The 16,247-nt window shown below is 43.6% G+C and overlaps 1 protein-coding gene across 2 annotated transcripts in view; it reads right to left on the bottom strand.

The window, feature by feature from the left end:
* The window catches only part of Ccdc30 (coiled-coil domain containing 30), a 94,142-nt gene that overhangs the window by 71,153 nt on the left and 6,742 nt on the right, over positions 1-16,247 (bottom strand). Inside the window, exons 3-4 of one of the 2 annotated variants that reach the window (XM_028787752.1) lie at positions 12,142-12,213; positions 7,696-7,811 (exon numbers count right to left, since the gene is read on the bottom strand). In XM_028787752.1, the coding sequence (XP_028643585.1) occupies positions 7,696-7,811; positions 12,142-12,213 (188 nt within the window). The remainder of the gene's footprint in view (positions 1-7,695; positions 7,812-12,141; positions 12,214-16,247) is intronic. The other variant, XM_028787760.1, reaches the window with a different exon arrangement.

Raw genomic sequence — 16,247 nt, 5'->3', positions numbered from 1 at the left:
TTGACAGGCATGGGGGGGCACTGAGCAGCCTTGACAGGCATGGGGGGGCACTGAGCAGCCTTGACAGGCATGGGGGGGCACTGAGCAGCCTTGACAGGCATGGGGGGGCACTGAGCAGCCTTGACAGGCATGGGGGGGCACTGAGCAGCCTTGACAGGCATGGGGGGGCACTGAGCAGCCTTGACAGGCATGGGGGGGCACTGAGCAGCCTTGACAGGCATGGGGGGGCACTGAGCAGCCTTGACAGGCATGGGGGGGCACTGAGCAGCCTTGACAGGCATGGGGGGCACTGAGCAGCCTTGACAGGCATGGAGGGCACTGAGCAGCCTTGACAGGCATGGAGGGCACTGAGCAGCCATGACAGGCATGGAGGGCACTGAGCAGCCATGACAGGCATCGGGGCATTGGGTCAAGGTTGAGAAACAAGCTCCTGGAAACAGCTTTGCTGATCTGCTTACCACAGCATGCAGCTGACTGACTCGGTTCCTCTACTGAGAGTGATCCTGAGTTAATAGTTATTGACAGCTCACCACCTGGCTGCCAACCTCAGGTTAGGCAGTGCCAAGCTTTTCTTTGTGAAAGAACTTTGAAGGGAAAAAATCCATTTCCAGTCATCACCCTTCTTCAGGAATTACCTTTAGCCACCGTTCACTGTGTCCTAGTTTTAATGGGTCTAATGTGTGCAACACATATAATCCTAGCACTCAGGAAACAGAGGCAGGAGGCCAACTTGAGGCTAACCTGGTCTACCTAGTAAGCTCAAGGTCAGCCTTGGCTAGAGAGACCCTGCCTCCCTCCTCTCTAAGCAGCATATACTATTCTTTACACACTTATAATATCTATGAAATGATAGGCTATCTATGTTCATTGCTGTAGGAAGAATACTGATTGCAATGATCTTTATAAGTGTGTTCCAGCATGTGGATGAAGTGTATTTTGTAACTTTATAAGTACATATCTCAAGTTCTGATGATGAGAAGAGGAAGTCTGGTTTACACCATGGTCTAAATGATGAGTGACACACACATCCACTCAAACCAAACTCGTGAGGCTCAATGCTGAGGATCAGGGAGACTGTGAGGGCTCCTGAGCATCTTTTACAGTAAGACAGATCCTGGAAGAGAAGGTCACATGACGCTGGTCACAGAGGGAGGCAGATTAGGCAGGTATCACCAAGGGGCTTCTCCCATATCAAGAGTTCTATGGTACAAAGGGCCATACAGGGGTGAAACACTGACAGCTACAGTTCAGAGTGTACCAGAACAAGGAGAAGTCTTCCTGCCCGTGGGTCCTGCCAGGTTGATTGTGGCAGAACTCTTGGCCAGTGGAGACTTTCTCACAGGATCTGTGGCTTGTCCTGCCCTGGCTTCTCCTTACGGGATGCCACACCTTGCATTGGCTCTGAAGGCTCTACCTGCCTGTACCTGCGCTTCGTAGATCCTTCCCCTGAGCTTCCTCAGTAACTCTTGGGATTCTACATTCATCTTCAGACCGTCCTTTTGGCTCAGCCTGCTTCCTGTGGAGGTTGCCATCATGGTCGCCACCACAGACAAGAGGAAATTACCATATCAGAAGCCAAATCACTTTGGGGCCGCAGAGATGGCTCATAGTTAAGAGCACTGTCTGCTATTCCAGAGGACATGAGTCCAGTTCCCAGTACCCTCATGGTGGCTCACAACCCTCAGTAACTTCAGTTCCAGGGATCCAATGCCCTTTTCTGACCTCTGTGGGCACCAGGCACTCATGTGGTACACAGACAGACATGTAGACAAAGCACACATACACAAAAGTAAACACATCTAAAAGAAATGATGTTCAAGTGTTACAACCATTAGCACACAGCAGAAGCCTCGAGGAAAATACCTTTGTCTTGGGAGACAACTTAGAGTGACCACACTTCTCTGGTGGCCTGACGAATTTAATCTACACTTCACCATCACACAAAAGAACAGAGGAAGTAAGACAGAAAGATTAGATAAAAAATTATACCCCTCCCAGACGTCATAAGAAAGGGCATATCTGGATAAAATATTTTTTTCTTCATCGTCAGAGGGAAATGTGATAGAAGAAGGGATTTTGCAGGAGGAGTGTACTCTGCTTTGGTTTATTTTGTATATGAAAAAATTTAACACACAGGCTCCCCCCCCCCACACACACACACTCACACCATTGGGGCTGGAGAGATAGCTCAGTGGTTAAGAGCACCCACTGCTCTTGCAGAGAACCTGAGTTCCATTTCCAGTACTCACATCACGTGACTCACAACTGCCTGTAACTCCAGCTTCAGGGGATCCAACACCTCTGGCCTCTGGGTATTTATATTCATGTGAGCATACTACACACAGATAAATACACATAATTAAAAACAAATCTTTAAAAAAACCCACAGTGTTTCATGGGTAAAATACCTTATTTTGAATAAAAATATTAACCTGTCAGCTATTTACCATCTTCTTTCTTCTTGTTGATTTGTTTGTGTAGTCACTCATTCATTCACTCAACAAATAATTGTCAAGTGCAAAATATGCATTGATATTGCCTGGATCGCTAGGATAGAGCAGGTACTGCTATCATTCTCAGTTACAGAGAAGGAAACCAAGGAGCAGAAAGCTATGTGTTCAGAGTCACATGTAAGTGAGAGAGCTGGGATTTGAACTCAGGCCACCTGAGGATGCTCTTGGTGTTTGGCTAGTATCATTTTTGTATTATAGTAGCCCTGTGGTCCTGTCCTAGAAGAATAGCATGGTGGAAGAGCACAGCCAAGCAAGGAGACACACACTGACAAGGGTCAGCCCTGTGGTGGAGCTGTGCCTTGAGGGTGGACACAGTCAGGGGATGCTGTTTGCTGGGACCCATGCCTTAGACTTCTAAGAGGTTTTACTATGAATACATGTGTTAGATGGACGTGGTGTAGCCTCAGTGTTAGGGAAACAAAAAAGAGGAACTGAAGGGAGGGAGCGGGTGTGGATTTGATCAACATACACTTTCTGCACCATGACATCCTCGAGCAATAAAAGCAAGAATGAGAAAGCACATAAGAGAAGTGGACTCAGCAAAGGCAGTGCATTTCTTAAACACAGTGAGTTCAAATGGAGGGGATTTTTAATGATTTATTTTTTCTTATTGTATGTGCATTGGTGTTTTGTCTGCATGCACGTCTGTGTGAGGGTGTTAGATCCCTTGAAACTGGAGTTAGAGGCAGTTGTGAGCTACCATGTGGTTGCTGGGAATTGAACCCAGGTCCTCTGGAAGAGCAGTGCTCTTAACCACTGAGCCATCTCTTTAGCTCCAGGAGGGAATTTTGTAAAAATGGAATTGTTAGAGGAGAAAAAGTCTGTCTGAAATGAGAAATGTATTAGATGAGATTGAAAATACCTTGGACAATATAGAAAAAATAATCTTGAAGATTGAACAATAGAAATGATTGTACTGGACAAACAAACTGGGCAAAAAACGAACAGAACCTTTGATCTGACACCAAGGTACCCAAGCAAGATGCAGGCAGAACCACAAAAATGGGGGAAACAATGTTTTTTTAACCCAGAGACAATAGCTGAAACTCTCCCACACATCGTGAAAACTGTCAGTGCACAGGAATAAAAAAACCTCACAGTCTTCCAAGCAAAAGCTTGAGGTTACAGCCAGGGCTACACAGAGAAACCCTGAAAAACCAAAAAAAAAAAAAAGCTTGTGATCAGTTGTTATCCTTGTCTGCTTTCTGTTGCTGTGATTAAACATGGAGCAAAAACAAGAGGAGGAAATGATCCATTTGGCTCACAGGTTACAGTACATCACTGAAGGACAATAGGTGGCCTAGCTCAGCCTTCTTCCTCATACATGTAGGACCGCCTGCTGTGTGGAACCGCTCACAGTGGGCTGGGCCCTCCCACATCAATCACTAATCAAGAAAATCCCCCCACAGACTTGACCACAGGCCCGCTTCTCAGGCGACCTCAGTTTGTTGTGTCACGTTGACAAAAACCAGCACAGGTTTTATTTGCCCAAATGTTTATAGTTATTATATTGTTTATGACATTAATATTTTATGAACATAAGTTGTCCTTCTGTTTCTTGTTTCCTTTTAGAATACTTTTTAAAGTTAAGTATCTGTAAGATGTGTGCCTTGCAAGATACAAACCATGGCTGAGAAGATTAAAGTGTATCAGGAGACACTGTCTCCATAGTTTTGAGGATTCAATATTGTTAAAATGTAAAGTTTCCCTAAGCTGACATGAACAGTGCATACCACCTCATCAAAACCCTCACAGGTGTTTCTGTCAAAACGAAATGTGGCGATGGTAAAGATCTGAAATAACCCATACAATTTAGAAAACCTCCACAAAGTTGGAACTGTGGTGCTTTCTAACGTAAAACTTATAAAGCCACAGCATGTAGCTGTCCTAAAAATAGACACGTGGATGAGTGGGGCAAAGAGTCCAGCAAAAGACTCAAACAACTGAGGGTTTTTTTTTTTTAATTTTAAATTTTTTGTGCATAGGTATTTTGCCTGCAGCACGGCTGTGCACCATGTGCATGCAGTGCCTGAAGGAGCCAGAAGAGGGCATCAGATTCCCCTGGAAATGGAATTGTTGTGAGCAACATTGTGGATGTTAGGAATTGAACGCAGGTTTTTTGGAAGAGCAGCCAGTGTCCTCTACTGCTGAGCCATCTCTCCAGCCCCATACGATTGAGTTTTGACAAAAATGTCAGTGTAATTCAAGAAAGAAATAGTTGTGGGGGATGGAGAGATGGCTCAGCAGTTAAGAGCACCAACTGCTCTTCCAGAAGTCCAGAGTTCAACTCTCAGCAACCACATGGTGGCTCACAATCATCTGTAATGGGATCTGATGCCCTCTTCTGGTGTGTCTGAAGACAGCAACAGTGTACTCATATACATAAAATAAATAAATACATCTTTAAAAAAATAATTGTTTTCAACAATTGCTTCTGGGAAAACTAAATGCACTTTAGGAAGTGAACAAGACTCAACCCTTACATCACCATATAAACAAAACATTATCTTTAGTAGATCATAAACCTAAATGTGCAAACTGTGAGACACTTAGTAGAAAGGATAAGAGTCAATTTGTGGCCACAGAGCAGACAAAAAATAAAGCGGCCATATTGGATCCCATCACAAAATTCATGTACTCTTCATAAAGTCCTGGAAAGAGAACAACAATGAGCCGGAGAGTTGGCTGTACCATCATGAGGACCAGAGTTCAAATCCCAGTGCCCTCATAAAGAGCTAGAAGTTCCACACATCCCCGTAATCCCAGATCTGAGGGGACAGAGACAGAAGCATCATGGAGGCTCGGGCCTTCCAGCCTAACCGAGAAAACAGGAGCTCTACGATCAGGGAGAGACCATGCCTCAGAGGAATAGGAGAGTGTGATAGAGAAGACATGTGGCCTCTTTCAGGACTCCACATTTGCATAGCCACGTACATGTAGCAGACAAATGTGTGCATACACTCACACAAACATACATGCAATAAATAAGTACATTTAATAAATAAATATAAGAAAATGGGGGCCAGCTCAGTAGTTCAGAGTACTTGTCCAAGGCTACAGAAAAATCCTATCTTAAAAAAAAAAATAGAGGACTGACTAGTTGTGCTAGGTGGTGGTAGCTCACACCTTTAATCCCAGCATTTGGGAGACAGAGGCAGGAAGGTATGTGAGTTTGAGGCTAGCTTAGTCTACAGAATGAGTTTGAGTTCTAGGACAGCCAAGGCTATACAGAGAGACCCAGGTTCAAAAACAAAAACAAAAACCAAACCAAACCAAAACACAAAACCAAAAGCCAAAAAGAAAAAAAAAACCCTTGAAAAAGTATCTTAGGGAGGAAAGGGTTTATTTTGCCCATACTTCCAGGTAACACTGAGGGAAGTCACAGTAAGAACTTGAGGCAGGAACCTGGAGGCGGGAACTGATGCAGAGGCCATGGAGGAGTGCTGCTTACTGGTACTCAGCCTGCTTTCTTATAGCACCCAGGATCACCAGCCCAGGATTAGCATTACCCACAGTGTTAGGTTCCAGACCTAGGACAAGTAGCTGAGGTACATATTTAACATACCAAAGCCTTCAGGTTTTCCCAGCATCCCTCAGTTCCCACCTATTACCAGGTATTCTGCCCTCTACGCAGAACTTTCCAGCCCAAGGGCTGGACTTTCCCTCTTCCAGAAGCTCTTCTCTATATAATCCAGACATTTTGGTTCCCTTCCCCGCTCTATCCCTCCCCATGGCAACTTCCCTGGTCATTCCCAGTAAACTTGCCTGGGAACTGCTTCCTAATAAACCTGCCTTTATATGACTCAAATTGACTCATTTCACTGGCAGAGAATAACGTATCACACAGTAAACTGGCCATCTCACATCAATCATCAATCAAGGAAATGTAGCATAGGCTTGCCCACAGGCTAATCTGGTAAGGGTATTTCCCCAACTGAGGTCTATCTTCTGTTGCAAGATATTTGATCACATCGTGAACCCTGAGATTGTGTTAATTACTGGAAAAACCTGTTTTTAGTTGTGGTATGGTTCAGCCTTAGCACACATCTTTAATCCAAAATCAACCATAGGTCAAGAGGCAGAGCAAGCAACCAGGTCACAGGAAATAGACATAGGATTATTAAGAAAAAAAAATCATAGAGAGTAAGGGGGTCAGAAGGATGGATAGACACACAGGAAGTAGAAGGGAGGGACATTGAGTTTGAAAGTTTTTTGGAGGGGCATTTGTGGTGAGATGTCAGCTGAGGACGATCAGCTGGATGCTTTCTTGCCTCCCTGAGCTAGCAGGCTTTCACCCCTGCATCTGGTTCTCGGGTCTTCTTTAGTAAAACTGAACAACTGAGGTTTCTGTTAAAAAGCAACAATCTTCCAAAATGACTCTAGGTTGACATACAAGACAGCACAGGTAGCTAAGCACAGGTTCTAGTCTCATCAACGTGACAGTTCTTGTGCTCTTAGTAAGAACTATCCCAATGTGTATTTGTTGATTTTTAAAACAAAGTTTCTTGAGCATTAAACACTGTATCTGATACTAGAAAAAGTTATTAAACAAATATAATCTGAAGCGGAAGAGACACTACATATTAAAAAACGTATTAAAAGTCAATAAACTGCCAAGAAGAAATGGTTTCAAAAGAATATAACTGTGAATGTAATGTAACTAATCACAAAATTTTACCAAATAAGGGCAAAGTTTTTATTTGGTGAGTGTGTTAATTCTATGCTGTTATGGAAATCCTCTATTTAGGGGCTGGAGAGATGGCTCAGCAGCTAAGAGCACTTGCTGCTCTGCCAGAAGCTCTGCATTCAGTTCCCAGCACCCACATGGCAGTTTATGATGGTCTTTATCCAGTGGATCTGACACCTTCTTCTGACCTCCCTGGGGACTACATGCATGTGGTTCATAGATAAACATGCAGGTGAAACATCCATACACATAAAAAAATACACATAAAAAATAAAAAAAAGCAAAAATAAACCAATTCTACATGTATACAACAGCAACCATGCTGCAGTTCAGGGCAAGTTCCTCAAGTGAAATGTTACACTAGCAGGTGTGTTCAGGATAGTTATCACAACCAGTTCTCAAGGACCAACTTGGACAATGAGTAGCCATGCGACTCACACTGCTGGTTGCTATTGGATACACAACAAGTAAATTCCAGGACTAAAGGACACTGACCATTTCTCCAAGCACCTTTTTCTCAGAGTCAAGCGATCGAACTCGGTTTCTTAACGCCAGAATTTCCTCATCCAGCCTCTGGTTATGTTCCTTTGCTTTCTGCAGGTCAGCTGTACCTAAATGGAGAAGAAGGCAGGTTATTCCTCCGAGCCAGTTTTACTTTGAGAGGCACTGGCTCCAAACACTCATGAGCGCCATTCTGTTCTGCATATGTGGCTTGCTACACAGGACAGCCACCAAACGAAAGTGTTCTGTCTACCAACTTTGCTCTACTGTAACAGAACAGAGGCCTTGTATTTCTCACACAAGCCTAATGAACTTTTTGAGTATAAAGTTTCCAACAATATAGGTTCTTCTAGAAACATGAAGTATTTCTTTATTTTGTGTGTAGCTGTGTGTATGTGTGCGTGAATATGTGTGTGAGTATGTTGTGTACAAGAGTGTGGTATGTGTGTAAGTATGTGTGGTGAGAGTGTGATCTGTGTGCGCGCGCATGCGTGTCAGAGGTCAGCATGCTGCCATAAGTTTCCCCCTACAACTGTATGTGTCCTGGGAACTGAACTCGGGTCCTCAGGCTTGAACTGAGTCACCTCAATGTCCCAGGAGCTGAAATTTCAAGACAACTATGCCTAACTTTTAAAAATTAAACAACAGAAAGTTTTCATTAGCCCTTGTTAGACTTCGGCGCGCAGCTTAGAACAGACACCAGACCAAACGGTTCTGGGGGTGGGGGGGTTATTCAGGGCAAAGAGCAAAGGTGGGGGAAGAGAGATAGAGGAAGACGGCAGAGAAAGAGAGCAAGGCCAGGGCATTCTGCCTATTTTATATGGGCAGTGACATAGAGCCTTTCTCAGGTAAAAGTGAGGTAGCCAGGTGGATTCTGGGAGTGTATGGCGGTTGCCTTGGCAACGATGTGGGGTCGCCTAGATGTGATGTCACTGGGTTCGGGCCTGATAGCAACAGCCCTGTCTTTTAGGTACTTTAGACATTTCTAGACTCCTCCACTTAGGAGTCTTACGAACAGCTTCCAGGAGTTCACTAAGCATCACTAACCACCTGTCTTTAGAGAGCACGTTCAGTTTGACTCCCCAATGAGCTGTTTCGTATTTCTATATCCATCAGGGAATATTTGAGAATACCTGATTTGGGTGTACAATAATGCTGGTCACTTAAAATTTGGAAATTATTCTCTCTTCCTTAAATTTTCGGAAGAGCTTATATAAAACAAGTATTATTATTTCTAGCCTGTGTGTTAGAATTCACCTGTGGAGCTGCCAGACTCTCGAACTTTCCTAATAGAGTTCTTTTTAATTTTTTAAGATTTATTTATTTTTTATTTATATGAGTACACTGTAGCTGTCTTCAGACACACCAGAAGAGGGCATCAGATCCCATTACAGATGGTTATGAGCCACCATGTGGTTGCTGGGACTTGAACTCAGGACCTCTGGAAGAGCAGTCAGTGCTCTTAACCACTGAGCCATCTCTCCAACCCTCTTAATAGATTTCTAACAACAGAGTCAACATTAATTCTCCTGCCTCTGCCTCCTGAGTGTGTGTTTATTTAGTGTATGTATGTATGTATGTGCATGTGTGCACAAGCATGTGTGTATACACGTCAGTGCAGGAGCTCATGTACCCCAGCACAGTGCAAGGGAGGGGACAGCTCTTTAGGAGTCACTTGTCCCCTACCACCTTACTCTGAGGCAGGGTCTCTACTTGTCTCTGCTACTATTCAGTTCCACAAGCTTCCTGACAACATCACTGCCTCTGCCTCCAGTCTCAAGGCAGGAGTGTTGAGATTACAGGCGTGCACCATAGCACCTTGCTCTTTGATTTTTACTTGGATTTTTATGTCAAGAACCTTACCTACTGGGCCATCTCCCTGGTCTTTTTTTATTCTTTCTTTCTTTCTTTTTGAGACAGGGTTATTATGTAGCTCTGGCTGGGCCAGGCTGACTTTGAACTCACAAAGACCTACCTGACTCTGCCTCTTGAGTGCTGGGATCAAAGGTGTGCACCACCACCCTTAACTGGGTCTTAACTTTTTTTTTTTTTTTTTTTGAGACAGGGTTTCTCTGTGTAGCCAGGCTGTCCTGGAACTCACTCTGTAGACCAGGCTGGTCTCGAACTCAGAAATCTGCCTGCCTCTGCCTCCCAAGTGCTAGGATTAGGCAGGTCTTAACTCTTATTTTAATAGTTTCATCCTTCTGCTGGTTCACATTTCATTTGCTTCTCTTATTATGAATTTTTAGGTTGCTTTAAGTTGGGAGCCAACTCCTAGCAGAAAGCGGCTATCATCTTTGCAGCCATCTTGGGCCATATACCCTGACAAGAGACTTGTTTTCAACAGCCCACAACAGCTGAGCACACTCTGATAAATATGTTTTTCTCACATAGCTTGTTTTGTTGTTTAGTGCCCCCAGCTGCAAGGCACATGTGGTAAAGTGTCTTCAGCTGCATTCCCTGCTTATGCTTATATATACCCAGGATTTCCTTTCAATAAAGGGGACTTTATCAGACCTTCTGTCTTGTCTCCATTCTTCGTGTTTTTTGCCCTTCCATCCCCACTCTCTCTCTTGCTAGTCCCTGTTGACTGACCGGAATGGCCCGGTACATAGTGGCCCCCAAACATGGGGCAGAACAGGTTGTTACAGCTTTATACCTTATTTGACTTCTAGTGTTAACATTAAGTCCCACCAGAGTCCCTCACAGATTTAGTCCTTGAGCCACAAATGTGGACAAACTGCTTATTAAGGTTGAAGTCTACCATGACCAGACGACCTCTGGGCTCCATGCAATATGGGAGACTCTCTTCTTTAGAAGGGTTTCTCCTCTGACCCTGTCTGGAGAATTCTAAGCCCTCACACTTCTACCTGAGGAATGTCAGCTTCAATTAGTTTATAGGGTCAATTTTCCTTTCTCATGACAAAACCTGTCAGCCAGCACCTGAGATTCCTGAAATGCTTCCCCATGCTAATGAGATATTCCAGGTACCCTAAGCCCTCAGCCAATGAGTGCCCTTTGCTCATCCTGGATGTCCCTACCTTCAGTCCCCCAAAACTTTATAAGCCTTCAATCACTCTAAGTAAAGTTGATCTGCCTACTGACTGCAGATCCTGGTGTGGTTTCTCCACCGTGTGTATGCACAGGGGCCCCTGTTCAACATCTCTGCTCCCGTTGTCCTCATGGATTGAATCAGCCTACGATCCATAAGAGAGAGGAGACCCCCCATGCAAATATTGATAATGCTATGTTTCCATCTATGTCAATTCAAAATAAAATTTCCTGTTATCTCTTGTCACATTTTTCTGATGCCAGAGACTTATATGGAAGCATCTTCTTGACTTTCTAAATGTTTGGGAACACTTTAAAATATATTCCTGTCCCTGATTTCTAGTTTAGTCCTGTGTGGTTGGAGACGGGACTTGTCTGATTCTAGTTAACAGCTTGATTTAACTCCCTTGGAGGATCTGTCATGGCAAGTGCTTCATGAGTGTGTGATAGTATGTGCACTCTAGTGTTTCCACAAGTCCCAGCCAGGTCTTTTGTTGTCTTATTGGTCATTCTAGTTACCTGATTGGTGGGTCACCATAAGCAGTTTCAAGCTTATAATCATATTCCTATGTTTCAAAAGGAAGGAATAACTAATTTTGGAATTATTTAAAAATGATAAAAAATCATTCTGTGAATTAGTTTTGTTGTGACCATTGAAATACTTAAATCTTGCAACTGCTGGTAGCATTATTAAATAAACATGGTGGTGTCAGATCAACTCATTCAACACCATTCCAAGGCTATTGGCTTCCCTGTGAGCACACGTGAGGTGTTGCTGAATGGATTGCAAGGGCCTTCCCCTTCAGTGGCCTCAGGATGGCCTTTGTCCTGGTGACAGGTTTTGGAATTGGACATCTAAGGATTCACACATCAGCTGTGATATTTTTTTGTAATTAATGGTTACTCAGTTATCCTTCCTACGACTCAGTTATCCTTATCTATGAAATGGGGATCATAACATTCCCTGATTTGTTGGGTGGATTAAAGGTAATCACAGAAAGATCCTGGCAGAGCAGTGGCTGCTCTGTATGCGGTGAGTGACGGCTATGGCAACCGCAAGTGTGGCAGCGGCTGTAGGATCAGTACTTGTGACTTTCATTACTGGAGACATTTTAAAGATTTTATTGTTTTATTTATGTGTGGGTGTCTGTGTACATGGATGCAAGCATCCACAGAGGCAAGAAGAGGGTGTCGGATCCCCTGGAGCTCGAGTTACAGGTGGCTGTGAGTTGCCCAATGTGGGGGCTACAACCAAGCTCAGGTCCTCTGCACGGACCTCAGGTGCTAACCATGGAGATGTATAGATATGGCTCCCAATCATATCTATACATGCTGTGCTACTGTGTGATTTATTATTATCTATTCTCACTTTACATGCTTTTGACTCACCACTTTCTTTCAATTTTATCAGATTATCTTTCAATTTTTCAATTTCTAGTCGGGCATTTTCAAGTGTATCACCTAAAAGAAAAAAAAAAGAAAGAAAACATATGTACAAAATGTAAATGAAGGGCTGGAGAAATAGCTGAGTAGTTAAGAACACTGGAGAGGACTCTGTTCCTCCAGAGGACTCAGGTTCGGTTCTCACAACTGACAGGGCAGCGAACTGTCTGTAAGTCCAAGCTGAGGGGATCTGACACCCTCTTCTGCCTCCTCGGGCTCTGTGCATTTGGGGTGCACATACATCAGGCAAATATTCATACACATAAAAATAAATATCCCCCCAAAGCAAATGAGCTGGGCATTGAGGTATACCCCTTTAATTCCAGCATCAGGCAGAGCTCTATTAGTTTGAGGCCAGCCTACACAGAAGGACCTTGTCTCAAACAACAGCAGAAGAAAAGATGCAAATGACCCATATAACAATCACATTTCACACCTTTCTCTTCTCTTTGAACAGTCTCTACAGAAAGGCAACCTATCTGGAAGCTTTCCTGAATTCCCTTATTTCCTTCTTATTGTTCCTACCGTACCTCACGTTTCCTCCTGGACTTCCAATCTCAGACTTGCCGTTCCCTAACCATTCTCTATAAGACTACACGCTGAAGAACCTGGACCACTAATGTTACAAGGAGAGCTGAATGTTTGTTTAATGCATTCGTAAAATAACCATGCCTCCCTTAACAATGGTGTGTGTGTGTGGGGGGGGCTGGAGAAACTGTTACTAGGTAATTTCATCAATGTATAAACATCACAGGGCACACGTGCATAGCAAGATGGGTACAATGTTATTAGGTGATTGAATTTTATGAGACCACTGTTGTACATATAAGATTTCATTTTTAAAACATTTTTAGAAAAAGATTTATTTAGGGCTGGAGAGATAGTTCAATGGTTAAGAGCACTGGCTGCTCTTCCAAAAGTCCTGAGTTCAATTCCCAGCAACCACATGGTGGCTCACAACCATCTGTAATGAGATCTGATGCCCTCTTCTGGTGTGTCAAGGACAGTGTGCTCATATACATTAAATAAATAAATAAATCTTTAAAAAAAAAGATTTATTAAAGTATATGAGTACACTGTTGCTGTCTTCAGACACACCAGAAGAGGACATCGGATCCCATTACAGATGGTTGTGAGCCACCATGTGGCTGCTGAGAATTGAACTCAGGACCTCTGGAAGAGCAGTTGATGCTCTTAACTGCTGTGCCATCTCTCCAGCCACATATAAGGTTTCTTGCTGACCAAAATGTCACTGTGTAGCAAGTGGACTATATTGAGAATTCTGCCAATTCTGCTAGATATGAAAATAACAGAACAGGAAACAGTTGGATTTTTTGTTTGTTTTGTTTTTGTTTTTGCCCCACCCCACCCCAGGACAGGGTTTCTCTGTGTAGCCCTGGCTGTTCTGGAGCTCTCTTTGTAGACCAGGCTGCCTAAGGAACTAGTGTTGGGCACTATGTTGGGCACTGTCCTAGTTGCTAGGACACAATAGCTGACACACATGTCTTGAGGAGGAAGTGTTGCCTGTGTCTCCGTTCTAGGGTACAAACTATCACGACAGCAGGAACATCCCACCCAAAGCCAGGAAGCAGAGAGATGAAAACTTTGATTCAGCTCTCTCTTTGCCTTTCTTCCACCCAGGATCCTCGCCCAGAGCATGGTGCTGTTCACATTTAGGGTGTCTCTTCCCAACTCAACGGACCCAGTCTAGAAACTAGATCCCAGCCGTGCTCAGAGGTGCGTCTACTGGATGATTCTAGATCCTGCTAGGTTGTGAATTAATATTAACCATCGGGGTACAAAGACTTACATGAGGATGCCAGACACGGGCATTAGAGTTGATAAGGAGTGGGGGGGTAGGAGGGGGCAGTTAGACTTTCTAGTTTAGGTTTCCCCACTTTGCTCCTTATGGTTCCCCACTGTGATTGGCTGGTAGGTTTCCTAAACTGTTAGAGTGAAAGATCTGCTACCAACAAGAGGCAAACACGGAGCTTTGCAAGACACCGTGAGTGCATCGCACAACTGTGCACACTTCATTACTGTGCCAGCAACACTCAGCTCTCCAGGGTGAATCCCACTGTAGCCCACTGGATTCATAAGAAACTATATTCTAATTACAGCAATATTATTTCTGCTGCTGCCTCCAGGAACATCTGTGCTGATTGTCAGATATATTCTGACAAATCTACAACGTAGGCAACCACACCCCAATTTATGGATGAGATAAGCAAGTTGGCAAACAGCAGCAACCTGCTCAGTGCTGTGGAGAAATAAATAGCCGGCAGGGATGAGAACCCGGGGCCATTTGTTTTCTCAGTGACAGAGATGTGAGATGGCTTCTGTGTCCCCAAAACAAGTTTTCCAGCCAGTTGGTGATGGTGAACCCCTTTCATCCCAGCACTCGGGAGGCAGAGACAAGTAGATCTACAGAGTGAGATCCAGTACAGCCAGGGCTACACAGAGAAACCCTTTATGGAAGAAGGAGAAGTAGGGGAAGGAATGTCTGAGCAGCATGAGTCGCGGGGAGAAGGCAGGAAGCACAAGAGGAGGCGGGAGGGACAGGGGGCCTTCTGGGAAGGACAGGGATTCAGAGCTGCTTGGATCTGCAGAGCAAAGGGTTGGGGGCGGGGGTGTGCAGTGCAGACAGACAGGCGCACAGCAAGCCAGAAAAGCTTTTTGCTTTTCTGTGTTTGCTCCACCAACTAAGTGAACCGGGACTTCCAAATGTTTAAAAGTTCAGAGGAGGTATTGCAGATATTCAGAAAAAAGTTGGCTTTCATTTTAAAAACTGGGCTGCAGATATATCTTGGGGCACACAATTGTAATCCCAGCACCCAGGAGGTAGAGGCAGGAAGTTTCTATAAGTTTGAAGCTAGCCTAGCCTACATAGTGAGTCTGACACTAGCCAAGACTATATAGTGAGACCCTGTCTCAAAATAAAATCTACTTTTAAGAACAACACGGCCAAATATAATGTTTTCCCAATTTAAAAATTGCCAGAGACAATCAGGTTCATTAAACTTGATTGATCAGATTCTCCTGCTATGTTTGTGAAGAATTTGAAAACTCTGGCTTTTCATTAAACAAGCCACAATCCTAGGATTGGTTGTAAGTTTTCTCTTTTGAGAGAAGGCTTTGCTATATAGCCAAGAATGCAATTCACTCTGTCAACACATCCTTGAATTTACAATCCTCCTGCCTCAGCCTCTCAAATGCAGGTATTACAAGCATGTACTACCATGCCAGGCTTGCTTACATTATAATTTATTTATTTTTATTTTATATGCATCAGTGTTTTGCCTGTGTGTATGTTTATGTAAAGGTGTTTGATACCCTGAAATTGGAGATACTAACAGTCGTGAGCTGCCAATTGGATGCTGGGATTTGAACTCAGTTCCTCTGGAAGAACAGCCAGTGCATTTAACCACTGAGCCATCTCTCTAGCCCTTCTTGATTACATTTTTAAGACAGTTCAACTGAATTGACAATTGTACTTTCCTTCTTTCCTTCCTTCCTTCCTTCCTTCCTTCCTTCCTTCCTTCTTTTCTTTCTTTCTAATGTGCATTGGTGTTTTGTAAAGTCCTTGAAAGTGGAGTTATAGACAGTTGTCCCATGGGTGCTGGGAATCGAACCTGGGACCTCTGGAAGAGCAGCCAGTGCTCTTAACTGCTGAGCCATCTCTCCAGCCCTACAGTTGTATTTTCTAAGTCTACTTCTTTAGTTATTACTCTAGATATGAGTCTTTGTTTGTGTTGTTGACATTTTTGTTTTGACAGGGTCTTTCTATTATATAGCTGTGGCTGTCCTAAAACTTGTTATATACATCAGGCTGACCTCGAACTTACAGAGATCCACTTGGTTCTACCTCCCAAATGCTGGGGTTAAATGCATGCACCGCCATGTCCAGCTCTAGATATGGGTTTTTTGGGGGGTGGGGGTAATAACAATTATTTGATCTTACACCAAGATTAGTAGCAACAAAAGAATAAAGGGATAAGTTATTTTATTTTATTTTATTTTATTTTATTTTATTTTATTTTATTTTATTTTAT

Source organism: Grammomys surdaster, unplaced genomic scaffold, assembly GCF_004785775.1.
Source record: "Grammomys surdaster isolate TR1022 unplaced genomic scaffold, NIH_TR_1.0 100, whole genome shotgun sequence".
NCBI classification, from domain to species: Eukaryota; Metazoa; Chordata; class Mammalia; order Rodentia; family Muridae; genus Grammomys; species Grammomys surdaster.
This window is presented reverse-complemented; position numbering and strand designations above follow the sequence as displayed.